Here is a 27,648-nt window from a genome sequence, read left to right as displayed (position 1 = left end):
GAGTGATTTTTGAAATGTTTGAACGTTTTCCCACATTTTCCAGATTTACATTCATATACCTATTATTGTTTTTCTCATTTAAAAAAAGGGAAGTCTCACTACAATGTGCTGGAAACTTGATCCAAAATATAGTACATGTGTTCCATAAATACTCATTTATTAAGCATTTATCATAGAAGTGCAGACATTCTGGACTTCATTTCTAGCCCTAGAAGTTATTATACAAGATTTCATTGCACACTAACCTGAGCTAATTTGGATACCCAAACTCTTAATTTCCTTTTGAGGCTAGTGTTTCTTAGCTACTCCCCACAACCTTGAGAGTAGATTATAATGAATAGAAAATTCAGATCAAATCTTTCCACATATACAAACATTTATTAAGTATTCATTGAAGTAGACACAATACTTATTTCATACAATCTGTTTCATAAGCTTCCAACATCCCAGCAGTCTATCCTAGGTGTTCCAACCACCATTTTGCAAGGAAGGTTCATTTTAGGTTTATTTGACAATATTCCTGAGGCAGGATTCTGTTCCCATTACATGTTCTACATGACTAGACATGGCACAATTTAGAGATCAAGCCCCAGATCCATTTCTTTTTTTTTTTTTTAATTTTTTTTTTTTAATTTATTTGACAGACAGAGATCACAAGTAGGCAGAGAGGCAGGCAGAGAGAGAGGAAGGAAAGCAGGCTCCCTGCTGAGCAGAGAGCCCGATGCGGGGCTCGATCCCAGGACCCTGGGATCATGACCTGAGCCGAAAGCAGAGGCTTTAACCCACTGAGCCACCCAGGCGCCCCGCCCCAGATTCATTTCTAATGGTAACTGGCTACCAGCCTCACCAGAAAGTAGTAACCTTTCATGATGGGTGTGAGTGTCCCTAAATAATTTAGCTATTCCCCATATCTTAAATAATTTCAGTTTCACTATTGAGTGAAACATCAAGCTGATTAATAAGCTTCTACTTTTGCTGATATGTACCTATTTCTGATATTCTCTCTGCTAATAACCAAAACCTCAGGTGTGGCTTTAGATAACAGACATCCTTGTGGTGGCTGCCTCTGGAACATACTCTGATACCCTCCTGATGCTCCCTGAAGTGAGAATTTTGAGCAAAGCACTTTACTGGCCCCTAGATCTCAAGCTTGACACACACAGCATCCAACTGTCTAGGCCAAAGTATTTTTAAGTAAAATACTGACATAAACAAAATGGATTTTGGCTAATACCAAGCAAGAGGTTAGAAATCTTTAACTGGAACAGGGAGCCATAGATAAGTACTAAGTGATGAGGTTGTAGGTATTTGTGGGAATCAATTGATGGAAAATAGAATATCATATGTGATATAAATGATCACTAAGAGCTTTTATATACATATAAGTGTAATATATATTACACTACAAAATAAAATGAGTGTGAGGTAATGAAGGAATTTTCTTGATTTATTTCTTTGTTTCTGATCACACATGCTGATTTTCCTTTCAATTAAGAAATTAATACAAGTTCATTATGTAAGATTTGGCGGGGGGCGCCTGGGTGGCTCAGTGGGTTAAAGCCTCTGCCTTCGGCTCAGGTCATGATCTCAGGGTCCTGGGATTGAGCCCCACATCGGGCTCTCTGCTCAGCGGGAAGCCTGCTTCCTCCTCTCTCTCTCTCTCTCTCTGCTTGCTTGTGCTCTCTCTCTCTCTCAAATAAATGAATAAATAAAATCTTAAAAAAAAAAAGATTTGGGGAATATAAAAGTGACAATGAAAAAAACAAAAATCACCTCAAATCTTAGCTCTGTTATAAACATAATTAGCATTTAATGTAAATCCTTTCCATTTTCTAATATGCATATAGTTTATTTTCCAAAGAATGTACAACAATGTTTCATTTCTTTTCTGATCACGAAAGTAATATATATTTAATTTTGAAAACAAAAGAGTGCAAAGAAAAAACAAAACACCATAATCCTTTCATTCATAGGCACCATTTTTTATTTGTACTCTTAACCTACCAGCTGATATATGCTGGGTTATTAAGCAGACTGTTGTCTGCTTACTAGGTGCTCCATTAGTAAAGCGATCATTTGCCCATGCTATACTTAGAAAGACAATGTATTCTAAAACCAATATTGTAACCGTGGCTTGAAGGGAAGGTAGGAAATAAACTCATTTATATCAGAAAATGATTCTAAAGCTAACTCCTTGAAGTCCTTACTTTTTTATTGCAGGAATTGACCTTTCTCAGATGTCCATTGCCCAAATTGTGTATTGCATGCCAAGGAGTTAAGTCAGATTACTGCTATACTTCTTGCAATCTAATTTCCATGTCTCTATTTGTATTTCAGTAAAAAGGATTCATGGTGTACAAAGTCATTATGGCTCTAAGATCCTTGTAACTCTTAATGGCAGCCCACCAGGGAAAGCCATTGTGGAACAAAAATAGTTTTAGGATTAAAGGAGAAAGCCTTGTTTGCAATGCTGTTGCTGCTGTGTGTACTACCTCCTGTGATGTGGCATGAATGGATTTAGATATAAATCTAAGGCTTTGCAGACTAAATGCCCTCATCAAATAGTATTTATTGGAGTTTATAGCTGAGATACTGTTTTCCTTAGAAACCAGATGCAGCAGGAAATTTGATTGAGAGCATGAATTTTAACACAGATACACATATTAACCTTTCCTGCAATGTCTTCTTAACCTAATACCCTAAATCCATATACTTAGTGCTTGTAGGAGAAAAATTTATAAAGAGAGAGACATTTTCCATTTGATTTAATTCTCCAATTATGATCCATCTTTTCCCTCAAATTTTTTAAATCCACATAAGAGGTATGCAATGTCATGTGATTTTCAATTTCTTCTCTTTATCTGCCTATAGATAAATCAGAAATAAGTTAGAATTGAGGAAATATTTTCCACTTCTTGCCACACGTAGAAAAAAAACACAAGTACCTACTATTTTCTATATTTATAACATACTAATGAATCTCTTGAATTAGGAGCTAAAAACTATAAATGTCTGCATTAAAATGAAGTTCAATCTCAGAAGGTAGTAAAGATTAAAAAATTGTAGACAATGAGGCAAATTGTGTTTTCTAGGAAACTATTTTATGAGATGCCACCAAGGAGGCAGAACTGAGCTTGAAAAGCAGAGTTTTCTAAGTGAGCCGAGATGGAGCTAAAAGAGGACTGGGTAGAAAGATTAGAGACAGGTCTCTAAAAAGGCTTTCTGTGGGAGCTGACTATTCAGTAAATGCAGGTTACAAATGACCTTTGACTATCTTCATGGTTGTACTGTTGGTTTTAGAAAGAAGATAGGCTATCTAAGGCTTACTTTAGGGAAACACAAAATGTGCACAAATTCCCCAGGCTCTAATACATTATGTGCACAGATTTGAAAGAAATAAATTCACATCTCAAAGGAACGAGAAAACAAAAATTAACCTCCTCTTTATTTTACCTATCTGACTTTAATTATACTGTATATGGCAATTATCTAGACCCTGTGGTTTAGAAATTCAGCAGTTGGGAAGTATGATAAATTTGGAGGCCTGTTAGAAAGCTCTGAATAGTTGAAGACACAAATTGCAAATTCCTCTTATAGCTGCTAAATTTAGACTGGACTTAATTGTCCACTGGATTATCTGAAATCTGCAAATTGGTCGTCTTTGTCTGTGAAAGAAAACAGTATAACAATAAAGACTGAAAGGGGATTGCCTTCATTCCATTGCGATAAGTTGAAAAGCTTAAGACTGAAAAGATGAAAAGTATTTTTTTATATTTAAGTATAGGGGAATGTTGAATAGAGGAAAGAGGTAAAGGAAATCAATTATTTTATTAAAACGAGAAATTACTTTAAAATTCAGTTTGCTCAGGATGCCTGGGTGGCTCAGTCAATAGCACATCTGCCTTCAGCTCAGGTCATGATCCTAGGGTCCTGGGATTGAGTCCTGCATTGGGCTCCTTGCTCAACATGGAGTCTGCTTATCACTCTGCCTGCCTTCCCGCTCCCCACTGCTTGTGCTTTCTCTCTCTCTCTCTCTCTCTCACAAGTAAATAAATAAAATCTTAAAAAAAAAAAAAAAATCAAGGAGCGCCTGGGTGGCTCAGTGGGTTAAGCCCCTGCCTTTGGCTCAGGTCATGATCCCAGGGTCTTGGGATCGAGCCCTGCATCGGGCTCTCTGCTCAGCAGGGAGCCTGCCTGCCTCTCTGCCTACTTGTGATCGCTCTCTGTGTCAAATAAATAAATAAGATCTTAAAAAAAAAAAAATCAAGTTTACTCTAACCTTGACTCACTAGCAAATTTTTTGAAATGCAGACTCATATTTTTCAGCTATACATTCCATATATACCATACATTCTATTGAGCTTGAGAGTAAGGATTAATTTTAGGTTTGGAACTTACCCCTTCTCTAATATGCGCTGTATTTATAGGCATGTAACACTTATATATGTGTCTATTTATGCATATGTAATATACACTCATATATACTGATCAGGCATACTACATGCAATCAGAAGGTTAAATTATTTGGAAAGTAATCAGCATCACCAAAAAACAATTTACATGGATAATAGTCTACTTAAAAAGTGTCTCCTTAAAAGTCCACTTAAAAAGCCTAAAAAGTAGGGCACCTGAGTGGCTCAATGGGTTAAGCCTCTGCCTTCAGCTCAGGTCATGATCTCAGGGTCCTGGGATCGAGGCCCGCATCGGGCTATCTGCTCAGCAGGGAGCCTGCTTGACTCTCTCTCTGCCTGCCTCTCTGCCTACTTGTGATCTCCCTCTCTCTGTCAAAAAAAAAAAAAAAAAAAAAGCCTAAAAAGTAATCATTGAGCACTACATCAAAAACTAATCATTTACTATATGCTGGCTAATTGAGCATAATAATAATTTTTTTTTAAAGCCTAAAACGTGTGGAGCACCTGGGTGGCTCAGTTGGTTAAGCAACCGCCTTTGGCTCAGGTCATGATCCTGGAGTCCCAGGATCGAGTCCCACCTCGGAGAGTCTGCTCTCCCTCTGACCTCTCCACTCTTACACTCTCTCTGTCTCTCAAATAAATAAATAAATTTTTTTAAAAAGCATAAAAAACATAACATTTTAGAGAATATTTTCAAAAGGAGTTAGAGGTGAAAAAAATGTTTTTATGCTTATATCACTTCTATTTATATTAGCAGTATCTTCTAGCTAAAGTATAAGTTTAATTGAGGAAAGGGGATATTAACAATATATGTCTCTGCTTCTATGTTATTCTATGGATCGTTCCTTGGAATGTCTGTCCCTCTTCTCAGTCAAACCAAAAATTGGCATGTGTTAAACACTCGAATTATGACTCTAAAAGAAATATTAGCCATCCTTTGATGACTGTCTATTGTCCTACTAGCCTCAGAAAATGTTTCCTGACTTCCTGCCGTCCACAATGACCTTCTTTCTCTGAATTTTTGTAACGTTTAAAATTTACACAAATTTTGCATCATTTGATATCTTCCCAAAACAGTTATTTTCTTTGTTCATGTATGTCTTGTCTCCCTGACTAATTTATATGCCATTTGAGGAAAGATGTTATGTCTTGTACTTCTCTGTATTACCATGGCACCTAGCTCAATGCCTTGTACATAGAAGTATAATAGTTACGAATGTTAAATATAACCACTTAAATAACTGTTTAATTATGTTGTTCTGCTATAACCCATGGAATTTGGCTTTTAGAAGATATTTAATCTTTAAGAAAATGGGGGGGTGGCAACTGGCTGGCTCAGATGGTAGAGCATGTGACTCTTGATCTTAGGGTTGTGAGTTTGAGTCCCATTTTGGGTGTAGAGATTCCTTAAAAATAAAATCTTTAAAAAAAAATACTTATATTTGTTTACTTTAAACTTAATAGACTGTGGAAATTAAAGAATTTTTTAAAAATCTTGATCTTATTTAATAAAAATTTAGCCAACTGATTTGTTTTGCATTAAAAATATATATTTGATTATGTTATAGATAAACACTTTAAAAAAGGCCACTGCTATCTTTGACTATATGGAAAACATTATCTAATATTGAAGGTCTCCAGTAAAAGATTTGGAATAATCATGTACCTTTTTTTCCCTCAAGTTCAAAGCAGAATAATTTTTACCTTTCATATAAAGAACATGACTCAAAAGTTAGTTTTAATAAGTGTGGTACTTTTTCCATAGCTATCTCATATTTAAAGTTCGGTTTTATTTCAGAAGGCATCTTAATAGAGCTTGAAATTGTGCTTTTCATTTAGTGACAGGACAAACTTATATGTCTTAAACATTTTAGACATGTGACTGCTATATATTTTTGCCAAATCTGTGCTCAAATTGTTTTTTAATACTTCCTTTTTACATAGTGACCAGCGTTGGCTGTGGATAGGTTTGAATAAAAGAAGCCCAGATTTACAAGGATCCTGGGAGTGGAGTGATCATACACCAGTAAGTTTAAACTTTCTTGTAGGGATTATTTGTTTCCATACACCCGCACCTTTATAACCATAATATATTATGGTTATAAAGATATATTTATTTATATATTTATATTTATTTATATATTATATATTTATATATAGAGAGAGAGAACCATATAACCATTAAAATTATGAAGAACTATCTTTATTGAAATGAAAATACATTCACATATATGAAGTGAGGAAAAAGGATACGAGCCTTACTTTTATTTTAAAAAATAACCATACGTATATAAATAAATAAATACTTTTTATAATTAAAAAATAACCATATAGATAGTTTCTCTATAGACCTAAAAATAGAAAAATATGGATATATAGATATAGTGGCATCTTTGGATAGTAAAGTGTGTTTTTCTTCTTCTTTGTGCTGTTTTTTATTTCCTTTTGTCACAATGAGAAGCTTTTACTTTTATTATCTAAAAATATAAAAGTTACATAAAAAAGAATGTATTTTTATTGGGAGAAATAATTTGTTTGGGGAAACCTCAAGAAGACCTTAAATACTATTTCAAATGTTTACATTATCCTAAAGAGAGGTTTTAGGTAACACTTAGAAGAGCAAATTAGTCTCAAATTTATTAAATATTTACTCCATATTACCATTGTGTCAATTCATTGTATATTCTTTCCAAATATAAAATTTCTTGGCTTTCATTTTCAAATGGGAGCAAATCTGAAATTAGTTAATTGAATAACTAGCATTTCAATCCATGCCAAAAAAAGAAAAAAAGTTCTTTTGCAAGCTCCTTATTCTCTGTGATTCCAGCTGCAAACTTAATACACTATTAACCTCCATTTCTGAAACTGTAGCTTCCTTTGTTTGGAAACTGATGACAGTATGATATTTTCTAAGTCATCTCATAATTTAACATTCTGATACTGAAAAAAAGATGAAAAAGTTTTCCTTCTGTGGCATGTGAATGTGTTTGAGTTATTAGAGCTGCCTAAATTACATCTAAATTGCAAATATTTGTACATCAGTTTTACGGTCTCAAGCCTTTCTTGTTTTTTAAGGTGTCTACTATTCTTATGGAAAATGAGTTTCAGCAGGATTATGATATCAGAGACTGTGCTGCTGTCAAGGTCAGTCCAATGCTGGAAAATCTGCATATTTAAAAAATAAATTTGGCATTGTATGCAGTCAGGCAACAGATCCACAGAGTGCCTTTTGTGTATGGAGCATAATACTAGATGTAATGGGATGTAAGAACACCTATGGCCCCACCTCAAGGTACCTTAGACTTAATTTGAGAAGAGAAAATTCATATTCAAGAAAGGTGGCTCTTACCACTGTACAGTAATAGGCTCCAAATGAGTGGGCTGAGGAGGGCTAATGAAACTCAGAAGAGGAAGTGAATCCTGTGACTTGTTTCCAGAAGGAGGTGGGATTGTACTGTGCTTTTGTACAGGTAGGTTAGGGTAAGTCTTTCTAATGGGGGATGACATGAGGAGGTGGCCTCAAGTAAAGAGAGAGTGAAAGGAATAGACTAAGGCAGTGAGGAGAACAGAATACAGATCAAGAAGTTTTCTTTGGTGCCATGGTTGAAAATAAACAGGAAATTACATTGGTGGTAGGCAACAACATTATAAAAGGTTTCTGATGTGAACCAAGGAAGGTCTGAAGAAGATCCATCTCAAGTCAGATTTCAAGATGCAGCAAGTAGGACCAGAAGATGTAAAAGACCAGTTAGGCATGTTCCTTTGAAAAATTCATTAACTTATTGATTCCATAAAGTAGTCTAAGTAGTTTTTGATGCTCTGGGGGATACACCAAAGATAAGGTATGAAAGAGTTGTCCTCATAGAACTTACGTCTAATGGGAGATAAGTGAACAAGCAATTGCAGGAGCTATGAGAGATGGAGTATAAATTTTATGCAAGAACAAGAGTGTTATGAGAGGTAATGATAATTACCACTGGTAATGGTGATGATGGTGGCATCAGCTAATACTTGTTAACTCATGAGCTCCGTACTTATTTTACTTAATACGTGACCTTGTGAGGTAGGGACCATTCATACTCATCTTTTGAGGAAGAAATTTGGGTTCTGAGTAAGTATACATGGTTATAGAACTGAAACCTAAGTGTCTGGGTTTACTCTGCAGTATGTCTAGGTGTTTATAGAAATAGAAAAGGTACTGGTTTATGGAGAAAATATTAACATTTTAGTTTAGATATTTTGAATTCAAGCTAGTAGTAAGAAATATCCTATAGTAAGTTGAAATCAAAAGATCAGAGTTGAAGGAAAAATGTATTTTTAAAAAAAGTGCAAAGGGCCAAAAGTGGATTTAGAACTGTCAACACATAAAATGTAAGATGAGGAAGTAGGGAGACATATAGATTGTATCTTTGCTATGCAAGCCCAAGAAAGAGATTCAAGAGAGTGATTTTCCAGAAATGCTGCAGGAAGCTTGAGACAAAGAACTGAGAAGGCCACTGGAAAGCACTATTTTCAAAGCAATTGTTCTAATAATAAACTGAATAGTATCATGCCATTTTTATAGAACTCTCAGTTTAACACATGAAAAGGTGAAAACTTCAGAGAAGCTTGTAAAGTTTCCAAACACTGATGCAAAAACCATGTTCTATGTAAATAAGAGTTCTTAAATGTAAAGAGATTAGAAAATCTACCTCAAAAAAAAACTAAATAAAAGAGACACTGATGCAGCCAATGTCAGGAACAAGGCTAGCCAGGCAGTGTCCTAGAAAGAGAATCTCCCCTCACTTGCATTAGTACCCACCAGAATCTTGACCTTAAGAGAGAGTAGTCCAAAAAGTGAGGGAGATTCCTCCCAGGTCATGCCCTCCCATTTCCTCTCCTGCCTGCCTACTAATTGGAGTTTGTAGAGAGCTATCTCAGATCACATAGAGGAGGTTAATTAACATCCTAGCAGTGCAGAGCAACACCAGAACAGGAGCCTGGGCCCTTGATGTCAGACTGTTATGTCACATTTTCACAGATCTGCTTTCATCATAATCTGGTGTTGGGAAGCCACTGAAGTAAACATTTTTTTAGCTTGAGCTTTCTGAAATTTAAAGATACAATCTATAGTTTCATATCAGCAAAAAGAGAAAAAAAAATTTACATTTTGGATATAAACATGACCTTATGATATATTTGCTGTATCAGCCCCTTTGAAGATTCTTGATGAGGCTGTTAACTATTTAAACAGTGTTCATTCATTGAACAAATATCTTAGGTGCTAGGGCTAAAATAGATTAAAGACCATAGGGCTTATACTTTACTGTTTTATAAAGCTGCATCATCTTGAAAATATTCTGCAATCCTCTTCCTCCTTTAGGTCATTCAGAGGCCAGGGCGAAGAAGCTGGTATTTCTATGATGACAGAGAATTTATTTACTTAAGACCTTTTGCTTGTGATACAAAACTTGAATGGGTATGCCAGATTCCAAAAGGTAAGTGGTAGTTATTCCTTTTCACAATCTTCTCGTATGAACATTGTAAATGTTGAGCCTAAAGTACCTAAGAGAGCATTTTAGTCTATAATTATAACTTTAAAAAGCCTATGAAGATGTAGTTATATATATGTATATATATCTACATGTATATATACATGTAGATATCTATATATCTATATATATATGGATATATATATCTACATATACTATAGTTAGTATATTAAGCTCCATCCTGCTTGACTCCTACCCCAAGTACAAGGCTGGTTATTAGATGGTACTTTCCTCTTTGATCATGAAAGAATTTGTATGGAAGATAAAATTTAAGATGAATTTAGAGAGATTAGATAATGAAAGGTTATTTCAACTAAAAGAAGATACATAATGGAGGGAATCACTTCAATTTTTATTTTGATGCAAAATGAAGGATAAAATGAAGATAAGCTTGGGAAGAATGAGGCAAAAGTCAAGAAATCAAAATTTGGCAGGTCTCTGTAACATGTAGAAATAGTTTGCACTGAACCCCCAAACTCTAGTAGTTTATGAAATTCAAATTCAAATTCAGGAAACCAATTCGCTTAATAGTAGAGGCTTGGTGACAAAAAGAAGAGAAAGAAGAATAAAGAGATATCTTTTTACTCAGCTTGTTACTAGGAAAATGTTAAAGAAATACTGAGGAAAAAAGGAAAATGTTTAGATTTTTAACAGTCAAATTATTTTTAATAACTTAAAAATCATTTTGAATAATTTTATTGGATATATTAAATTAATTAGTGGTCGGGACGCCTGGGTGGCTCAGTGGGTTAAGCCGCTGCCTTCGGCTCAGGTCATGATCCCAGTGTCCTGGGATCGAGTCCCGCATCAGGCTCCTTGCTCAGCGGGGAGCCTGCTTCTCTCGCTGCCTCTGCCTGCCTCTCTGCCTGCTTGTGTGTACTCACTTGCTCTCTCTCTCTCTCTCTCTCTCTCTGGCAAATAAATAAAAAATCTTTTAAAAATTAGTTAATTAATTAATTAATTAGTGGTAATTGCACAGAAGGCTCTAAACTAAATTTCTGAATTGAATGTAGATCATTGAAACAAAATGTATATCCTCCTCTAAGCTCTTAAAGAACCCAGAAGTTTCCTTCATGCCCCTACCTATTAGAAGATTGTTCTTTTTATTTAAAAAGGCCATCACCATATTGCCTTTGAAATACACGATATCCAGTACAGGAACTGAAAAGTCTCTTTCACAAAGGCAACTGGTAGGCTACTAATAAAAGAGGAAACTCGTGTGTGTGTGTGTGTGTGTGTGTGTGTGTGTGTTGATAACTTTAGTTATTTCTGATTACTTGATTAAACCTTTAAGAGGAATAAAGGGAAACCAGTTTGGGTATCCTTTAAATAAGCAGGGAAGTAACTAATTTGTATAAGTTGTCTGGTTTGAAGCAGTAATGGTGATGTTCCCATTAGGCTTGATGTTTGCTAACATGGCACAGAGAGTGTCATTGCTCCCTCCAAAGTGTGCCTCAATTGATAGTTGCTACCCCAACCCCAGGCCTCCTGTTTAAGTGGTGGGGAAGACCCAGGAGTTCACACCAGCATAACCATAGGAATTACAAACCAGTAACCACAGGAAATATTCCAAAGAGCATGTGGTTGTCCTTTTTTTCTTGTTATGTATTTTTTATTTTAAACAAAAAAGAAAGAAATTAACTAACTTAGCAAGCATAAATCTATTAACTAAATAAATAAATCTTCTAAATAATGACACCCCTGCTTTCCCCATGCAGAAACAAAATTCCAAAACTAAAGAAATTCCTGTCTCAGCCTATTCACTGTGGTTTGAAGCAATCACTGATTGTTGGATCTACAATTTAAATGTTATGTAAACTCCTCTTCGATAGTCCCTAAATTCTAAGTTACAATGTGTCATATCAGTTAGTAGAGCCACCAGAGTCTGCTCAACTGGATTATTTCTGTATTAATCTGTATTTTTCTGGCTTTTTGAAAGCAGTTTACTTCTTCAATAGCCTAAATCACCATATCTTTTCTCTAGCTCTTGCCTTTTTAAAAAAAGGCAAAAAAGATTCATATGATCTGAAGAGAAACCAGAGTATTTGCCTTTCTTATTACCTGATCCATTTGGTTCTAATTAGTCCTCTTCTCTAAAAGGGATATTTTGACAAGCTAAAATTTTTTAAATAACCATAACCACTATAGATATACATAGTTTTAAAATATTGTTTTTTAATTGAAAAAACAGTATCAAAAATAAAGCTCATAAAAATGTTTTTAGGAAAATCACCTATAATGCCACTACCCAAATGTACCTATTCTTTTATTATACTTCTTGGTATCTTGTACACACATACATAATCTCATAAAAAACAAACAAACAAACAAACAAAGCCTTACACTCTGCTTTTCTCACTAATTTAAAGAAATTTCAATGTTAGACATAGCTTCCTCCAAAAAACAAATGAACAGATTCTTTAAAAATTTTTATTTAAATTCAATTTAGTTAGCACATACTGTAATGTTAGTTTCAGGGGTAGAATTTAGTGATTCCTCAGTTGCACGTAACACCTAGTACTCATTACATCAAGTGCCCTCCTTAATGCCCATCACCCAGTTGCCAGTCACCTCATCTCCCCCACGCACCTCCCCGCCAACAACTCTGTTTGTTCCTTATAGTTAAGAATCTCTTATGGTTTGCCTTGCACTCTATTTTTATATTATTTTTCCATCCCTTCCCCTATGTTCATCTCTTTTGTTTCTTAAATTCCACATATGAGTGAAATCATACAGTATTTGTCTTTCTCTGACTGACTTCTTTCACTTAGCATAAGAACACTAGGTCCACGGTGCTGCAAATGGCCAGACTTCATTCTTTTTGATGGCTGAGTGATGTTCCATTATATGGAATATATATAAAATACCATATATACAATACCTATACCATATATATACATACGGCATCTTTTTTATCCATTCGTCTATCTATGGGTATCTGTGTTCTTTTCATATTTTGGCTATTGTGGACGTTGCTGCTATAAACATTGGGGTGCGTGTGCTTCTTTGAATCACTATTTTTGTGTCCTTTGTATTTATCCAAAGTGCAGTTGGTGGGTCTTAGGGTAGTTCTATTTTTAACTTTTTGAGGAACCTCCATACTATTTTCCAGAGTTGCTGCACCAGTTTGCTTTCCGACCAACAGTGTATGAGGCTTCCTCTTTCTCTGTATCCTTGCGAACATTTGTTGTCTTGTTAATTTTAGCCATTCTGACCAGTGTGAGGTGGTATCTCATTGTGGTTTTTGATTTGTAGTTCCCTGATGCCAATTGATGTTGGGCATTTTTTCATGTGTCTGAACAAAAGTTTTTGACAAGATTACAAACAAGAAACTATGCATATTTTTAATTGATTTAACCCATTGTTGATAGAAATTATCCCATATACAAAGCACTGACACAGAGAAACCAAGATGTTGGATATACAGGCAGTCCTCTGAGTAGGATCTTCTCTGCATTAGGCCCAGATACAACAGCAAAATTAAGAATAGCTATTTTACCCTGTAACTTCTAATAGTCATCAAACTATGTCTTTGCCTTGAAAGCCCTGTGACCTACAACCAGAATGAAAAGGGAGAGGAAAGCAACTAGCATCCTGCAGGGAGACGTTCAGCCCTGGAATTGTCTGGGTGCTTCTGTAGAGACCATCTTAAAGTGATTTTCACAGTCATTGTGAGATAGGTGGTGGAGTCTTGTTTTTTGTTTGTTTGTTTGTTTGTTTTTAAAAAATTATTTATTTATTTATTTGACAGAGTTCACAGAGAGGCAGAGAGGCAGGCAGAGAGAGAGGGGGAAGCAGGCTCCCCACTGAGCAGAGAGCCCGATGCGGGGCTTGATCCCAGGACCCTGGGATCATGACCTGAGCCGAAGGCAGAGACTTTAACCCACTGAGTCACCCAGGTGCCCTGAGTCTTGTTTTTTTTTTAATAGAATAGAGAATTGAGTCTCAGGGACCTTAGCAGCTGATCCAAAGTCCCACAGCAGTGAAGGTCTGAGGCATTTGGACCCTGACCCACCCAATTTCAAGGCCCATCATTCTTTATAAAGTACCATATTTTCTCTGTGTCCAACCAGGAATTCTGGGTGATTTTTATTATTTTTCTCCATGTTTGTCTCTCACCTCCTCAAAAGTTTCAATACTCAATTACTGTCCCTTGTTTACAAAGATACCCTGGGGGACAATGAACTCTAGCGACCCAGGTTTTTAGAACAATTATTCAAATTGCATTAGAGGGAGAAGTAGTTTTTGAATAACCTCATCCTGCAGTGATGATTATCTTGGTGCCTACTCCTTAGTGCTTCTATGTAATGTGGATAATATACTGATTTACTTACACTTTCTAATTATTAGCCATATTTTATCCATCTAGTCTTCCTTTGTGGCTTCTGTGATAGAAGGTAGAGAACTGCTAGGAATACTTTAATAGTTAACGGGTCTACCTTTTTTATTGTCACTGACGCTGCTTTAGCTTAAGCCACACGAATTCAAACCGAAGCAATCATCATATGAAAGAAAATGGTTTGGCCAGAAATGGTCGAACTCAGCAATCCTGCAAGTGCTCTTGAGTTAGATTAAAGGCACTTACTTATAGTATGACATTATCTGTAATTGGATACTGATCTTGAGCCTTTTGCTTTCTTTCTTATACAGGCCGTATTCCAAAAACACCAGACTGGTACAATCCAGGTAAGTTAAGAAAACTGAAACTTAGCCAAAGCTGCTCTACCTTCTCAGTAATGTACTTAGTTAATTACTGAAGCCCAGGCCTAAGTGCCAGCTTCTCTATTACCTCTTCAAGGGAGATGAAATACCTCCGAGCTGGAAAGGTAATTGGCTGGTGGGGGATGAGGCTTTGGGCCTAGATTTGTTCCCCTCTGTGAGTACAGGAGGGTGGCAAATTCTCTCACTGGCTCAGAAATCCTTGGTGCTTGGCAAGCAGCACTGCCCTGGCCAGAGCAAGTAAAAAATCTAATGTATTACTATTTATAAATATTTTCAAACACTAATTCATGCTGAGAGGGTGCAGTTTGATCTGTGCGTAACTCCATTATTTTTCTTCGTCTTTAGAGCGTGCTGGAATTCACGGACCTCCAGTTGTAATTGAAGGGAGTGAATATTGGTTTGTTGCTGATCCTCACTTGAACTATGAAGAAGCTGTCCTGTACTGTGCTAGCAATCACAGCTCTCTGGCTACAGTGACATCTCTTGCAGGACTAAAAGCCATCAAAAACAAAATAGCAAATGTAATTTGAGAGAATATATTTTAAAATATTTTTCTTATTTTTATATTTGTTCCATTAGAAATTATTTCAGAAATCTTACCAAAATCTATAGAAGTTAAATGTTCCTGTCAAGTAAAATTTACCTAACAACATCCAAATTCATTTCATGTCAGAAAAGTTAGATAGAACTGCATAGGAGTGCCTGGGTGGCTCACTGGGTTAAGCCTCTGCCTTCGGCTCAGGTCATGATCTCTGGGTCCTGGGATCGAGCCAATTAACATATAATATCCAATTAACATATGCCTATAATTACAGTGACCATATTTTCTTATGCAAAATAGCGCATACTGTTATACAAAGAATTTTCAGCTACTTCTTTGATGAAAGGACCCTATAATTTAGAGACCAAAGTAATGGAATGTCTGTAAATGTTAGCAGTTGTGGTTATGGTGGGACTGGGCATTTAAATGAAACTTTTCCAGAAAACTCAGCACACACAGGATGGGTGATTTTGTTGGTTGGTTGGTTTGTTTTTCAGATATCTGGTGATGAACAGAAGTGGTGGGTGAGAACTGCGGAGCAGCCAGTAGATCGTCATTCTATGTAGTATGTGACACCATTGATGCTGCCTTTGTAAAGTCATTGGAAAGGAGCCATCCCAAATTCCCCTTTAGAAAATGCTATTTATAATATGTTTTGAACATTAATCCGTAAGCTGCATGGACCACAGAAACCAAGTCCTTTTGCATAATAGCATCAAGAAATAAGTGGTATAAAGTAATGGCATAACATTAAATTTAGAATTAAAATTATAGTAAAAAAACAGAATAGAACATGTAACTGTGTTACGAGCTGTGAAATCTCTTTTTCTTTCAGCTCACGATACCCATGGCCTCACTTTCCTATAACATTTCGGGAGGAATGCCTGTGCATGTCTGCCAAGACTTGGTTTAGCGGTAAATTAATTCCAAATCCTTTAATGTTGATTATGTAATATGTGAACTTCAGATTCAATTACCAGCTTAACCTTGCTTTCCTTTTGATTACATCTTTTGTTGCTTCATCTTATTTTGACTTATTGCTAATGGCCATGGCTCAAATTCCAAGTGCAAATAAAAGTGCTTTTCACTATGAATATTTTGACTTCCTTTATCCTAAAGCCATTACGTAGAAATAAACTTACCGTTTTCATTACTGAGAAGCATATAGACAAATTTGCAAAGATAAACAGGTAGCAATTCTAAATATGGTTTAGGTCTCTTACCCCTTCATTAACTTTCGCTTTCAACCTATCTCCCACCATCAAAGAAGTTTGACAGTTAATGTTAAGTTACATTAACAAGTAACTATGGTCCTTCCACCAAATGTGTGCATTTTTATAGGCAATGCTGATATGCTATAACCTACTGATACGAGTAATAACAAAAGATAGAAAGGGCTAGAGAAGAAAAGGAATGTATTTTAACTGTTTGGGAAAGATCAATTGAAAGAGATTTTCTTTACTACTGGATTGTTTTTAAAATGTGCTGAATGGAAAATTCTCACCCCTGTAATCTTGCTTTTCATTTCTCAGACTTAAATAAACCGACAGACTGTGGTACCAAGTTGCCCTTCATCTGTGAAAAATATAATGTCTCTTCATTAGAAAAATACAGTCCAGATTCTGCAGCTAAAATACAGTGCTCTGGGGATTGGATTACTTTTCAGAATAAGGTAAAGAGAGAATTGCTACATTGTACAAATGATGATTGCTTTCATGATGGCTGTGTGGCCTGTGGCAGAATCGCAGCCCATCAAATAACTTCATTAAGATAGCCTCTGCGTGTCTCAGTAACTTGCCTGATCCCCTAGAGTGCCAGAAACCAAGTCAACTCTCAAGTTAGTAATGCCTACAGGTCTTTCAAAGAACTATGTTCCTATTCTGTGCTAGTAAACTTAAATTGCTGAAGTTAATTGGTCAATGGATTATAATACTTTAAATCTATTATATTAATTATAATACTTTAAAACTATTAGCATGAAGGAAACTGACAATTTCTGGCTGATCTATTTTCCACTTGAAAGAAAGCATTCAAGCAGCATCTACCAGTTAAATTAGACCAATAATTCCCAAACTTTTTGAGGTACTACACTACACATATGCTAATAAAATATCCGTCATTGATCTTGCCTCCAAAAGGGTTCAATGATTAAATAGGTTTGGGAAATGCTACCTTCCATATCTGCCTCTTTGAAAAGCATAATCCATATTGGTATATGTATCTCTTTGGAAATGCATTTGGCTGCTAAGTAAGAGATTGCTATACTATGTTAAAACATCACAATGGCCAAACTATGGAAAGAACCTGGATGTCCACCAACAGATGAATGTTGTATATATACACAATGTGGTATATATACACAATGGAATACTATGCAGCCATCAAGAGAAAGGAAATCTTACCCCTTGCAACGACGTGGACGGAAATAGAAAGTATTATGCTAATCAAAATAAGTCAATCAGAGAAAGACAATTATCATATGATCTCCCTGATATGAGGAATCTGAGAGACAGGGTGAGGGGTCATTGGGGGTAGGGAAGGCAAAAATGATACAAGGTGGGACTGGGGAGGGAGACAAACCATAAGAGACTCTTAATCTCAGGAAACAAACTGAGGGTTGCTAGGGGGGTGGGGTGATAGGGATAGAGTGGCTGGGTTATGGACATTGGGGAAGGTATGTGCTATGGTGAGTGATGTGAAATGTGTAAGACTGACGATTCACAGACCTGTACTCCTGGGGCAAATAATACATTATATGTTAATTTTTAAAAAAAGAAAAAAGTGGGAAAAAAGTCTGTTCTCTCACATGAAAGAAGTTTGACAGTAAGAAGGTTGGGGCAGGGATGGAAGCTCCAGGATATCTTCAAATCCAAACTCCTTTTGTCTTTTTGCTCTGTCATCTTCAACATAATAAAACTTCCAAGCTGAAGTTCAGGGTGTTCTGTCTAGGTTTCTAGAAGCCACCCAATGACATATATAGCTCATTGGCCACTCCAGTGTCTAAGGAGGCTGAAAAAAAGCATTTTGTAGAATGGTTCAAGGAACACTATTTAGGGTGTACCACTCCACACTAACATGATCATCACATCGAAAAGAGAAAGGAAGATATGACGACTGAAAGCATCTGTACCAGAGCTAAAATAGTAAGGACATATTTTGGCTTTTTAAAATTAGAACAATCTTTTTTTTCCCCCAAAGATACGGGGACTAAATTAATTTACATAGTTGATGTAAATTTGAATTAAAGTATCCTGCCCAAAGAAAGGGGGATGAGTGTGGGGGAGATGGGGTAGCCAGGTAATGGGTATTAAGGATGGCATGTATGGTGATGAGCACCAGGTGTCAACACAACTAATGAGTCATTGAACACTACATCAAAAACTAATGATGTACTATATGCTGGCTAACTGAACATAATAAAAAAAGAAAAAAGAAAGCAAGGGGGATGATTTCTTTTAAAATATGTGTTTTTATATAAGGAGGTGATGATTATCAGTGCAGCCCTTGAAATCAGATGGAACAGAATCTAAATGCTGACCATACCACTGTCTGACTATTTCACTTATGGGTGAAGTTACTGCACTGCCCTGTGCCTCAGTTTCCCCATTTGTTGTGAGATTAATTAAATGAGATAGTATTATGCTTACTGTTTAGCACATGGGAAGCACTCAATAAATGGGAGATTTTTTTTAAAAAATAGTTTGACTAATAGACCAATCTCTAGTTTTTTATATTGAGGGTGTAGATCTGCATTCGTATAGTACCACTTTGTGATTTACATATCTCACAGGTCAAAAATTAGCAGCCCTCGTAAAGAGGAGGTGTTTATTTCCTATGTGAGCTTTCCTGTGTCTGGAATCTTATGCTTCATATATGTGTTTTGTTTGCAGTGTTTTCTAAAAGTCAAACCAAAGTCTCTCACATTTTCCCAAGCGAGTGATACTTGTCATACCTATGGTGGTACCCTTCCTTCAGTGCTGAGCCAGAGAGAGCAAGGTAATGGAATTATTTTTGAAAATATGTTTTATTCTGATCTGGGGGCCAAGTTAGTTCTGAGAGGCTTTGGGGAATTACCATATTAAAAAAATCTTCTTAAACTACTTTGTTACAGAATAAGTGAAAGAATCTCTTTGTAGGTAAGCCAGAGGTATTCATTGACATTTTTAGTGTATCTTTAATTTGAATAAGTCAAATGCTTTAAAAAAAAAAAATTTCTCTCTGACAGATTTTATTACATCCTTGCTTCCGGAAATGGAAGCTACTTTATGGATTGGTTTGCGCTGGACCGCCTATGAAAGGATAAGCAAATGGACGGATAACCGAGAGCTGACATACAGTAACTTTCACCCATTATTAGTTGGTGGGAGGCTGCAAATACCAACACATGTAAGTTTTTTTAGTCAGAAATCTATATAGCTCAGGGCACCTGGGTGCTCAGTCAGTTGAGCATTAGGCTCTTTATTTCAACTCAGGTCATGATCTCAGGGTTGTGAGATCCACCCCTGCCTTGGGCTCTTGCTGGGCACAGAGCCTGCTTAAGATTGTCTCTCTCCAAAGACAATTATCATATGATCTCTCTGATATGAGGAATTTGAGAGGCAGGGCAGGGGGTTGTGGGGGTTAGGGAGGGAAATAAATGAAACAAGATGGGACTAGGGAGGGAGACGACTCTTAATCTCAGGAAACAAACTGAAGGCTGCTGGAGGGGAGAGGGGTTGGAGAGATGGGGTGGTTGGGTTATGGACATTGGGGAGGGTATGTGCTATGGTGAGTGCTGTGAAATGTGTTAAGACTGATGATTCACAGACCTGTACCCCTGAGGCAAATAATACATTATATGTTAATTTTTTAAAAAAAGGTTCTCTCTCTCCTTTTCCCTCTGCCCCCACTCCCCACTTCTGCTTTCATGCATATATGTGTGCACACACTTGCTCTCTCTCTCTAAAAAAGAAAAAAATCTATATAGCTCTGAGAAATATCCAAGTCTCCTTGTTCCTAAGAACAAGGGTCTATTTTATGAATCCACTTAAACGCAATGTTCAGAGCAGGCACATCTTCAAAGATAAAATGTAAATTAGTGGTTGCCAGAGGCTAAGGTACAAGGAAGGATTGGGGATGATGGTTGCACAATTGAACATACTAAGAACTATAGAATGTGTGCTTTAACTGGGTGATTTGTATCTCATCTGATTCCCATCTCAGGAAAACTATCCCAAGAAGAACCACAGGAGTTCCCTGGCATTCAAGCAGGTGCCTCAGGTTTTCACACCAGCTCCAGACTCCATAGCACTTACTTCACAACCACAAAAAAGCCATCAGGTAGTGAAATGCAAATAGAAGCAAATAAAAGTGCTTTACTTAACATTTTGGGATGTGAGTCTCTCTCCTGAGGCCAATAGTACAAAATTGATGATTAGTGATGATTTTTCCCTCACAGCCAAACATAAAGAAAGGGGGAAAAGTATCATATTAACAATAACTACCCTAAACCGTGATTCTGCTGCCCACTGCTCTGTCTGACCACCTTTTGCACAATGGCAAAGATGAAATTAACTTTAAATTCAGATTCCAAAGATATGCCCTAGACAATAATCAGCCAATTTTCCTGATGCAGTATAACTTTGCTCAAGGTAGATGTTGGTGGCAAAGAGAACTCTGAGTCATGTATAATTATGTACAAAGTAAATATTAAAATAATGCTTGGTTACTATAGAAAATTTGAGTTATAGAAGAGTTAGCACAATACAGAAAACTATCAACCCTGATCCCACTTAGCCAGTAGCTTTTAAAAAGATTTTATTTCTTTCTTTCTTTATTTATTTATTTGTCAGAGAGAGAGAGAGAGAGAGAGAGCACAAGCAGGCAGAGGCAGAGAGAGAAGCAGGCTGTCTGCTGAGCAAGGAGCCCGATGCAGGACTCGATCCTAGGACCCTGGGATCATGACCTGAGCCAAAGGCAGCTGCTTAACTGACTGAGCCACCCAGGTGTCCCTAGGCCAGTAGCTTTTAAACTTGTAACTGTAACCCATAGTAAGAAATACATTTAAATTACTATTTAGTACATGAATATAAATATAATATTCAATTGAAACAGATGTTTCAGGAAACAATACTTGCCCTTACAGGGTGTGCACACTGATATTTTCTTTCTATTCTATTCTACTCTATCTAGTCTATTCTCCTTGTCCTATTTTATCCTATTTCATTATCACATATGTGAGTCAATTAAAGGAGTCTCAAACCATGTTTGAACCCTAATCTAGGAAATCACAATAAGTATTTCAGCATTATTTCTTCTAGGACTTTTTCATACATTATCTTTCTGACATAGATAAGATCTTGTATTCTGCTTTTCTCATTTAGTATTCTATCATAAGTAGTTTCTTATACCATTAAAAGATGTACTTAATAAGCATTTTAATAGTTAATGCAGTATTTCTTGATAGGTATGCCACCATTTATCTAACCAGTGCTGAGTGTTCAGGCTGTTTCCATTTTTGCATAATCATAAATAGTGCTACAGTGAACATTTTTGTGCATAATCTTTGGTTATAGTTCAGATTACCTCTTTAAGATAGATTCGGGAAGTCGATAGCCCAACCAAAAGATATAAGTAGTTAAAAGCTTTGATCGCCAGATGCTTTCCAGAATGGTTTATGAGTTTATATTTTTGTCAGTAATATATTAGGATTGCCATTCTATCCATACCAGCATATTAATAATTTCTAACACGTGTTGAGCAGCTAATATGTGTCAGGCACTTTGCTAATGCATCATATGCATTATTTCATTTAATCTGCGCAGTAGATGTGAAAAGGTCTGTTACTCCACCTCTAAGAAATGTAGAAACAGGAGTCATGTAACTTGCCCCCAGGTATGCAGCCACACATGCAGTTGGCATTTAAATCTAGGTCCATGAGTCTTCAGAACCAGTGTTCTTAGTGTCTCTACTATGTTACATCTAAGGATCATTGTCTTTTAAAAATTTTTGCTAATTTGGTAATTTAAATATATCAATCATGTTTTTGTTTATATTTCTCTATATCAAATGAAAACAAACTTCTGTAAGTTCAATAGTAATTTGAATTTCATCAGGTATGAATGTTCTTATTCTTTGCCAATATTTATCAAACCCTGCTTACTCTGTTTCTTGTGTTTATTATAAATATTCCTGTAGGGTTTTTTTTCTTGAATGCTGAATACTGAAGATATTATAGAAATAGGTTTTGATTTTTTGCACAGGTTTATGTTCAAATCTGTTTTTTTTTTTCCTTTTTTCCTCCATTTCTTTTAGGTTAGAAAGTTCATCATATAAATGTTAGTTAAATATATGTGTATATTTTCTTTGCCTTTGTCTCCTGACAGCATGATACAGCTGTGGTTTATGGTATATATTGTCAGTGAATACTAAATGCTTTTCCCTAATCTTGTCTAACATCACTTATTGCATATACTTCCATTTGTTAAAAGCAATATAGGATACCTCCTTTATCATATATTGTGTGTGTGCATGAGTTATACTCTTATATAGCTATGACATTGATCTAAATACTATAATTTTACATATTTTAAAAATAGTTACCTTTATATATACCTTTAAAAATAGTTTTAGCTATTCTTGTCCATTCTTCCAAGCTATAATTATTTGGTCAATCTCCAACTAAAACAAATTTTTAAAATTCTGATAAAAATTTAACAACATTTTAGGGAGAATTAACATCTTTTTATCAATCTTTCAATTCAAGAATATGGTATAGTATATCCATTTATTCAGGTCTTTCCTTAGAGCCCTCCATATCTCACTGCTTTTAAGAGTGGCAGGTTTTTTCTTGATTTTCTCACTGACATGTAGAAAGTTATTGTTTTAGTATTTTTATGTATTTATTTCATTGGCCATCTTACTTAAAATCTCTTATTACTTCTCAGAGTTTTTCACTAGATTTTTGGGGGTTTCCTAATTAGATAATCATAATCTTCAAATACCAGTTTATGCTTTATTACCTATGGTAGGACTTCCAGAACTGTGGTAGTAACAGAAGGAATAACCACCATCCTAGACATGATCTGGATTTTGTAGGACTGTCTGCAGTCTCTCATTGTTACATATGATGCTGACTCTTTGGGGTTTTTTGTTTGTTTTTTTTTTAGGTTTTGTTTTGTTTTGTTTTGTTTTTAAGTAGGCTCGACACCTAGCACAGAGCCCAACATGGGGCTTGAACTCATGACCCTGAGATCAAGATCTGAGCTGAGATCAAGAGTCCACTCTTAACTGACTGAGCCACCCAGGTGCCCCGATGCCAACTCCGTTTAAGTTATATCATTCTGTAACTAGCTTATTTAGAGCTTTTATTCAGGAATAAATACTGATTTTTCTAAAGCTTATTTCCAGCATCTGCTAAAATTGTCATATATTTATATTAGACCATCTTCATCTTATCATAAAATCTATTTGCTCTGAATGGATTATTAACTTACTAGTGTACGGAATTGGACTAATTAGAATTGTATTTGGGAATCTCTGTTCATAGAGTTAATTTTTTATGCTATATTGTCCGATTTCTTTTTTCTGATTATGTTAGCTTTAGAAGATAAACTGGCTAGCTTTCTGCCTTTGTGTCTTGAAATTATGACTCAGCCTGGAGAACTATCTTTCCCTGAAAGTTTGAAGCAATTACCTACAAAGTCATGTGATGCTAGAACCCTTTTCAGAGATCATTCTTTAATGCTCAAGGGATTTGGTGCAGTGTTCGAATGCCTAAATGCCAAAATCACATTGACTGGGTTTGAATTCCATTCAGCCATTTAGTATGCCTTTAGAAGTCCACTTAAGTTTTCTTAAGCCTCAGTTTCTCATAGGTAAATTTTTATACTATTATACCTACAACACAATGTGAGAATTACATAAAATAATTCATTTAAAGCTTTTAGCTATCTCACATACAGTTCTTAAAATGAACTATTAGTATTAATTTTCAATTTCCTCTGAAGTTACTAGTACATTTTGACGTTTCTGCTTCTCCTTACAACAGTTATGCTAATTAGTGCTTATCAAGATAAGTTCCCCATTTCATTTGGATTTTCGGGTCTTTTTTAAGGTGTTTTTTTTTTTTAATTTAAGTAATCTCTACACCCCATATGGGGTTCAAACTCATGACCCCAAGATCAAGAGTCACACACTCTTCTGACTGAGCCAGCCAGGCACCCCTCTTTTAGATTTTCAAATCTATTCAAATAAAATTGTGCATGCTGTTATCTTTCTAAATCTCCATAACTTATTTTGGTTGTGTTTTAATTTTTTCTTATTTAGATTTTTACAAAACTGGTGTCTCTTGGTTTTCTCCTCCCTCTTCTCCACCTTCTTTCTACTTCTTTTGCTTGAGATGTATTTACAAATATTACTACATTTTTCTATCCTGGTTTTTTTTTTTTTGGAGTTATATTTTTTGTTCATTTTCTAATCTCCTGTGTTCAATTCTTAGTTCATCTTTCTTTTTAAAAACAATATATTTAATAATACATATTTGCATAACTCCATTACTGCGCATTTACACAGAGAAAATTAAAACACTAATTCAAAAAATGTGTGTACCCCTATGTTTACTGCAGCATTATTTACAATAGCAAAGATGTGGAGGCAACTAAGTATCAATCGATAGAGAATGGATAAGGAAAATGTGGTATACACACACACACACACACACACACACACAGACACACACACAGAAATATTACACAACCATAAAAACATATGGGATCTTGCCATTTGCAACAACATGAATCGACCTGGCTATATTATGCTAAGTGAAATAAGTCAGACTGAAAAAGATGAATACCATCTTATTTCACTCATGTGGAAAACATTCATGTGAAAAAACAAAACAAATGAATAAACAAACAAAAAGCAGAATCAAACCTATAAATGCAGAGAAAAGTTATGGCTGTCAAAGGGAAGGGGGTGGGGGGATGGGCAAACTGGGTGAAGGTACAAACTGGGAGTGGAAGGTACAGGCTTCCAGTTAGAGAATGAATAAGTCACAGGAATAAAAGGCACATCATGGAGAATATAGTTAATGATACTATAATTGGATTGCCTGTAACTACACTGGGGTGAGCACAGCATAGCATAGCATACAGAGAAGCTGAATCACTATGTTGCACACCTGAAAGCAATGTAACATTGTGTGTCAACTATACTCAAATAAAAAACTTAAGAAGAAGAATACATGTCTGCCTCTATAAAAAGTTATACTCATATCCCTTATGATCTTCCCCTTATTATTCTTAACTATAATTATTTTGTTTCATTTTTGGATCAGTGTTTATTGTGAAGCATGTATGTATGTATGTGTTTTTTTTTTTTTTAATCTATAGCTCCTGGGATAAGCTTACTTGTCTTATTTTTCTAAGTGTGTGATATGTTTCAAACATACAAGAACTGTAGGAACAATATAATTTGAATAAATTTTATATCTAGTATTACTGATTTGTGGTCAGGGAATGAACTCTAAATAGATACTTTTATTTCTAGATGTTTTTAGAGTGACTAGTGTAGGATCAAAGCTTTAAGGTGAGTTCTCTATTGTGTAGTATCTACAGCTTGTCATCATAAAACTTTTATAAATATCTGATAAATTGAATTAACAGTCATTACTTTTTTGCTTTGAAATGTGAAGAATGATAGCAGAGAGCTAGATATTACTATAACCGTGTTTTCATCTTACTTTTACCAGTTTTTCTTTATCTGTTTAAGATTTATATTTAATAATATTGCCACTGTTTTATAATTTCTAAAGTTAGTTTCCCTTTTTCCATGATTTGGAAATTTTTGAAGGTTTTCTTGTGATTTCATGGTCAACTCTTTTATTTTTTTTTTAAGATTTTATTTATTTATTTGACAGAGAGAGAGAGAGAGATCACAAGTAGGTAGAGAGGCAGGCAGAGAGGGGTGGGGAAGCAGGCCCCCCGCCAAGCAGAGAGCCCAATGTGGGGCTCAATCCCAGGACCCTGAGATCATGACCGGACCCGAAGGCAGAGGCTTAACCCACTGAGCCACCTAGGCGCCCTCATGCTCAACTCTTCAATGGAATTTTTTTTTTTAAGATTTTTATTTATTTATTTGACAGAGAGAGATCACAAGTAGACAGAGAAGCAGGCAGAGAGAGAGAGGGAAGCAGGCTCCCTGCTGAGCAGAGAGCCCGATGCGGGACTCGATCCCAGGACCCTGAGATCATGACCTGAACCAAAGACAGCAGCTTAACCCACTGAGCCACCCAGGCGCCCTTTAATGGAATTTTTTACAGGAGGAAAAATCCAATTTGGAATATGAAGTTCTCCTGCTAGGATCTTCAGACAGTTATAGTTTCATGATTGTTTGTACATGTTTGCCTTTTTGTTTAGATTTTTGAGGAAGAGTCCCAATACCACTGTGCACTAATACTCAACCTCCAAAAGTCGCCTTATACTGGGACATGGAATTTTACTTCCTGCAGTGAACACCACACTCTGTCTCTCTGTCAGAAATATTCAGGTATAAATTATTATCTAGATAACTATGGTACTTTATACTGTTAGAGATATGCAATATTTTTTCACAAAAATCTTATAAATGAATTAATATTAATTTATAAACATAGCTTCCTTAAAATTTCAACATGGCTAAATCCATATTGGTTATCTCAAATGGAATGTGATTTTTTTCAATTAACATTGCTTTACTTAATTAAATATCAAAATTAAGTATCAGATGGAATTTGTTAAAAAGAGTTGTCTATAGTAAGTTATGGTTGAATTTTGTTCTTTTTTCTATTCTGACATTTTTCAGTTATTACTTTCTATCTTGGAGAAAAGAGAAAAAGTGTAATGTTTTTAATTGACTTTGGTAAACATTCACAATTAAGTTTATCACACACATACAAAAAGGTGTGAAGCATTATAAACGGATTACTGTGTATACCTCACTATAATCCAAATAAAAATAAAATGTGTGCTAAAAATAAGAATCATCCATATTCTCAAAGAGATGTTTTTAGAAGGTATTACATTGTTTTCATTGATTACAATGTTTTTAACAAATGATTTAAAAAAAGTTGTCATGTAATGAAAACCTCAAGTAAATAATCCATGTATTTCTAAAGAAATTTTTGTTAAATTAAACCATGATCATTTGTTCATACTATTTAGTAACTGCTTTCTTCAGAGAAGTACTGTAAAGCAGTAGTTCAGTACAGCCTTTTGTGGGTTGTTTTGTACATTTTTCTCATTGGAGCTCTCCCAGATGGAAACTTTGTAAGGGAACACCTAACACTTTCTCTTGTTGAAGGAGTTTAAACAAAGGAGGTATTTGACACCAACCTGAAATGGTAATCTTATGGCAGGCTACTTTTACTTACAGCTTTTTTTTCCTTCCTAAATCAGATCAACAAAAACAGAATTTTATTCTAATT

The 27,648-nt window shown here is 35.5% G+C and overlaps 1 protein-coding gene across 2 annotated transcripts in view; it reads left to right on the top strand.

The window, feature by feature from the left end:
* Positions 1-27,648, top strand: part of LOC116867898 (CD302 antigen) — a 131,255-nt gene that overhangs the window by 39,782 nt on the left and 63,825 nt on the right. For both annotated transcript variants that reach the window (XM_032857903.1, XM_032857901.1), the window contains exons 14-24: positions 6,357-6,438; positions 7,488-7,556; positions 9,775-9,889; positions 14,594-14,629; positions 15,011-15,186; positions 15,704-15,771; positions 16,042-16,121; positions 16,739-16,878; positions 19,097-19,202; positions 19,432-19,592; positions 26,603-26,732. In XM_032857903.1, coding sequence (XP_032713794.1) covers positions 6,357-6,438; positions 7,488-7,556; positions 9,775-9,889; positions 14,594-14,629; positions 15,011-15,186; positions 15,704-15,771; positions 16,042-16,121; positions 16,739-16,878; positions 19,097-19,202; positions 19,432-19,592; positions 26,603-26,732 — 1,163 coding nt within the window. The remainder of the gene's footprint in view (positions 1-6,356; positions 6,439-7,487; positions 7,557-9,774; positions 9,890-14,593; positions 14,630-15,010; positions 15,187-15,703; positions 15,772-16,041; positions 16,122-16,738; positions 16,879-19,096; positions 19,203-19,431; positions 19,593-26,602; positions 26,733-27,648) is intronic.

Source organism: Lontra canadensis, unplaced genomic scaffold, assembly GCF_010015895.1.
Source record: "Lontra canadensis isolate GAN:19392208 unplaced genomic scaffold, GSC_riverotter_1.0 scaffold13, whole genome shotgun sequence".
Lineage (NCBI taxonomy): Eukaryota > Metazoa > Chordata > Mammalia > Carnivora > Mustelidae > Lontra > Lontra canadensis.
This window is presented reverse-complemented; position numbering and strand designations above follow the sequence as displayed.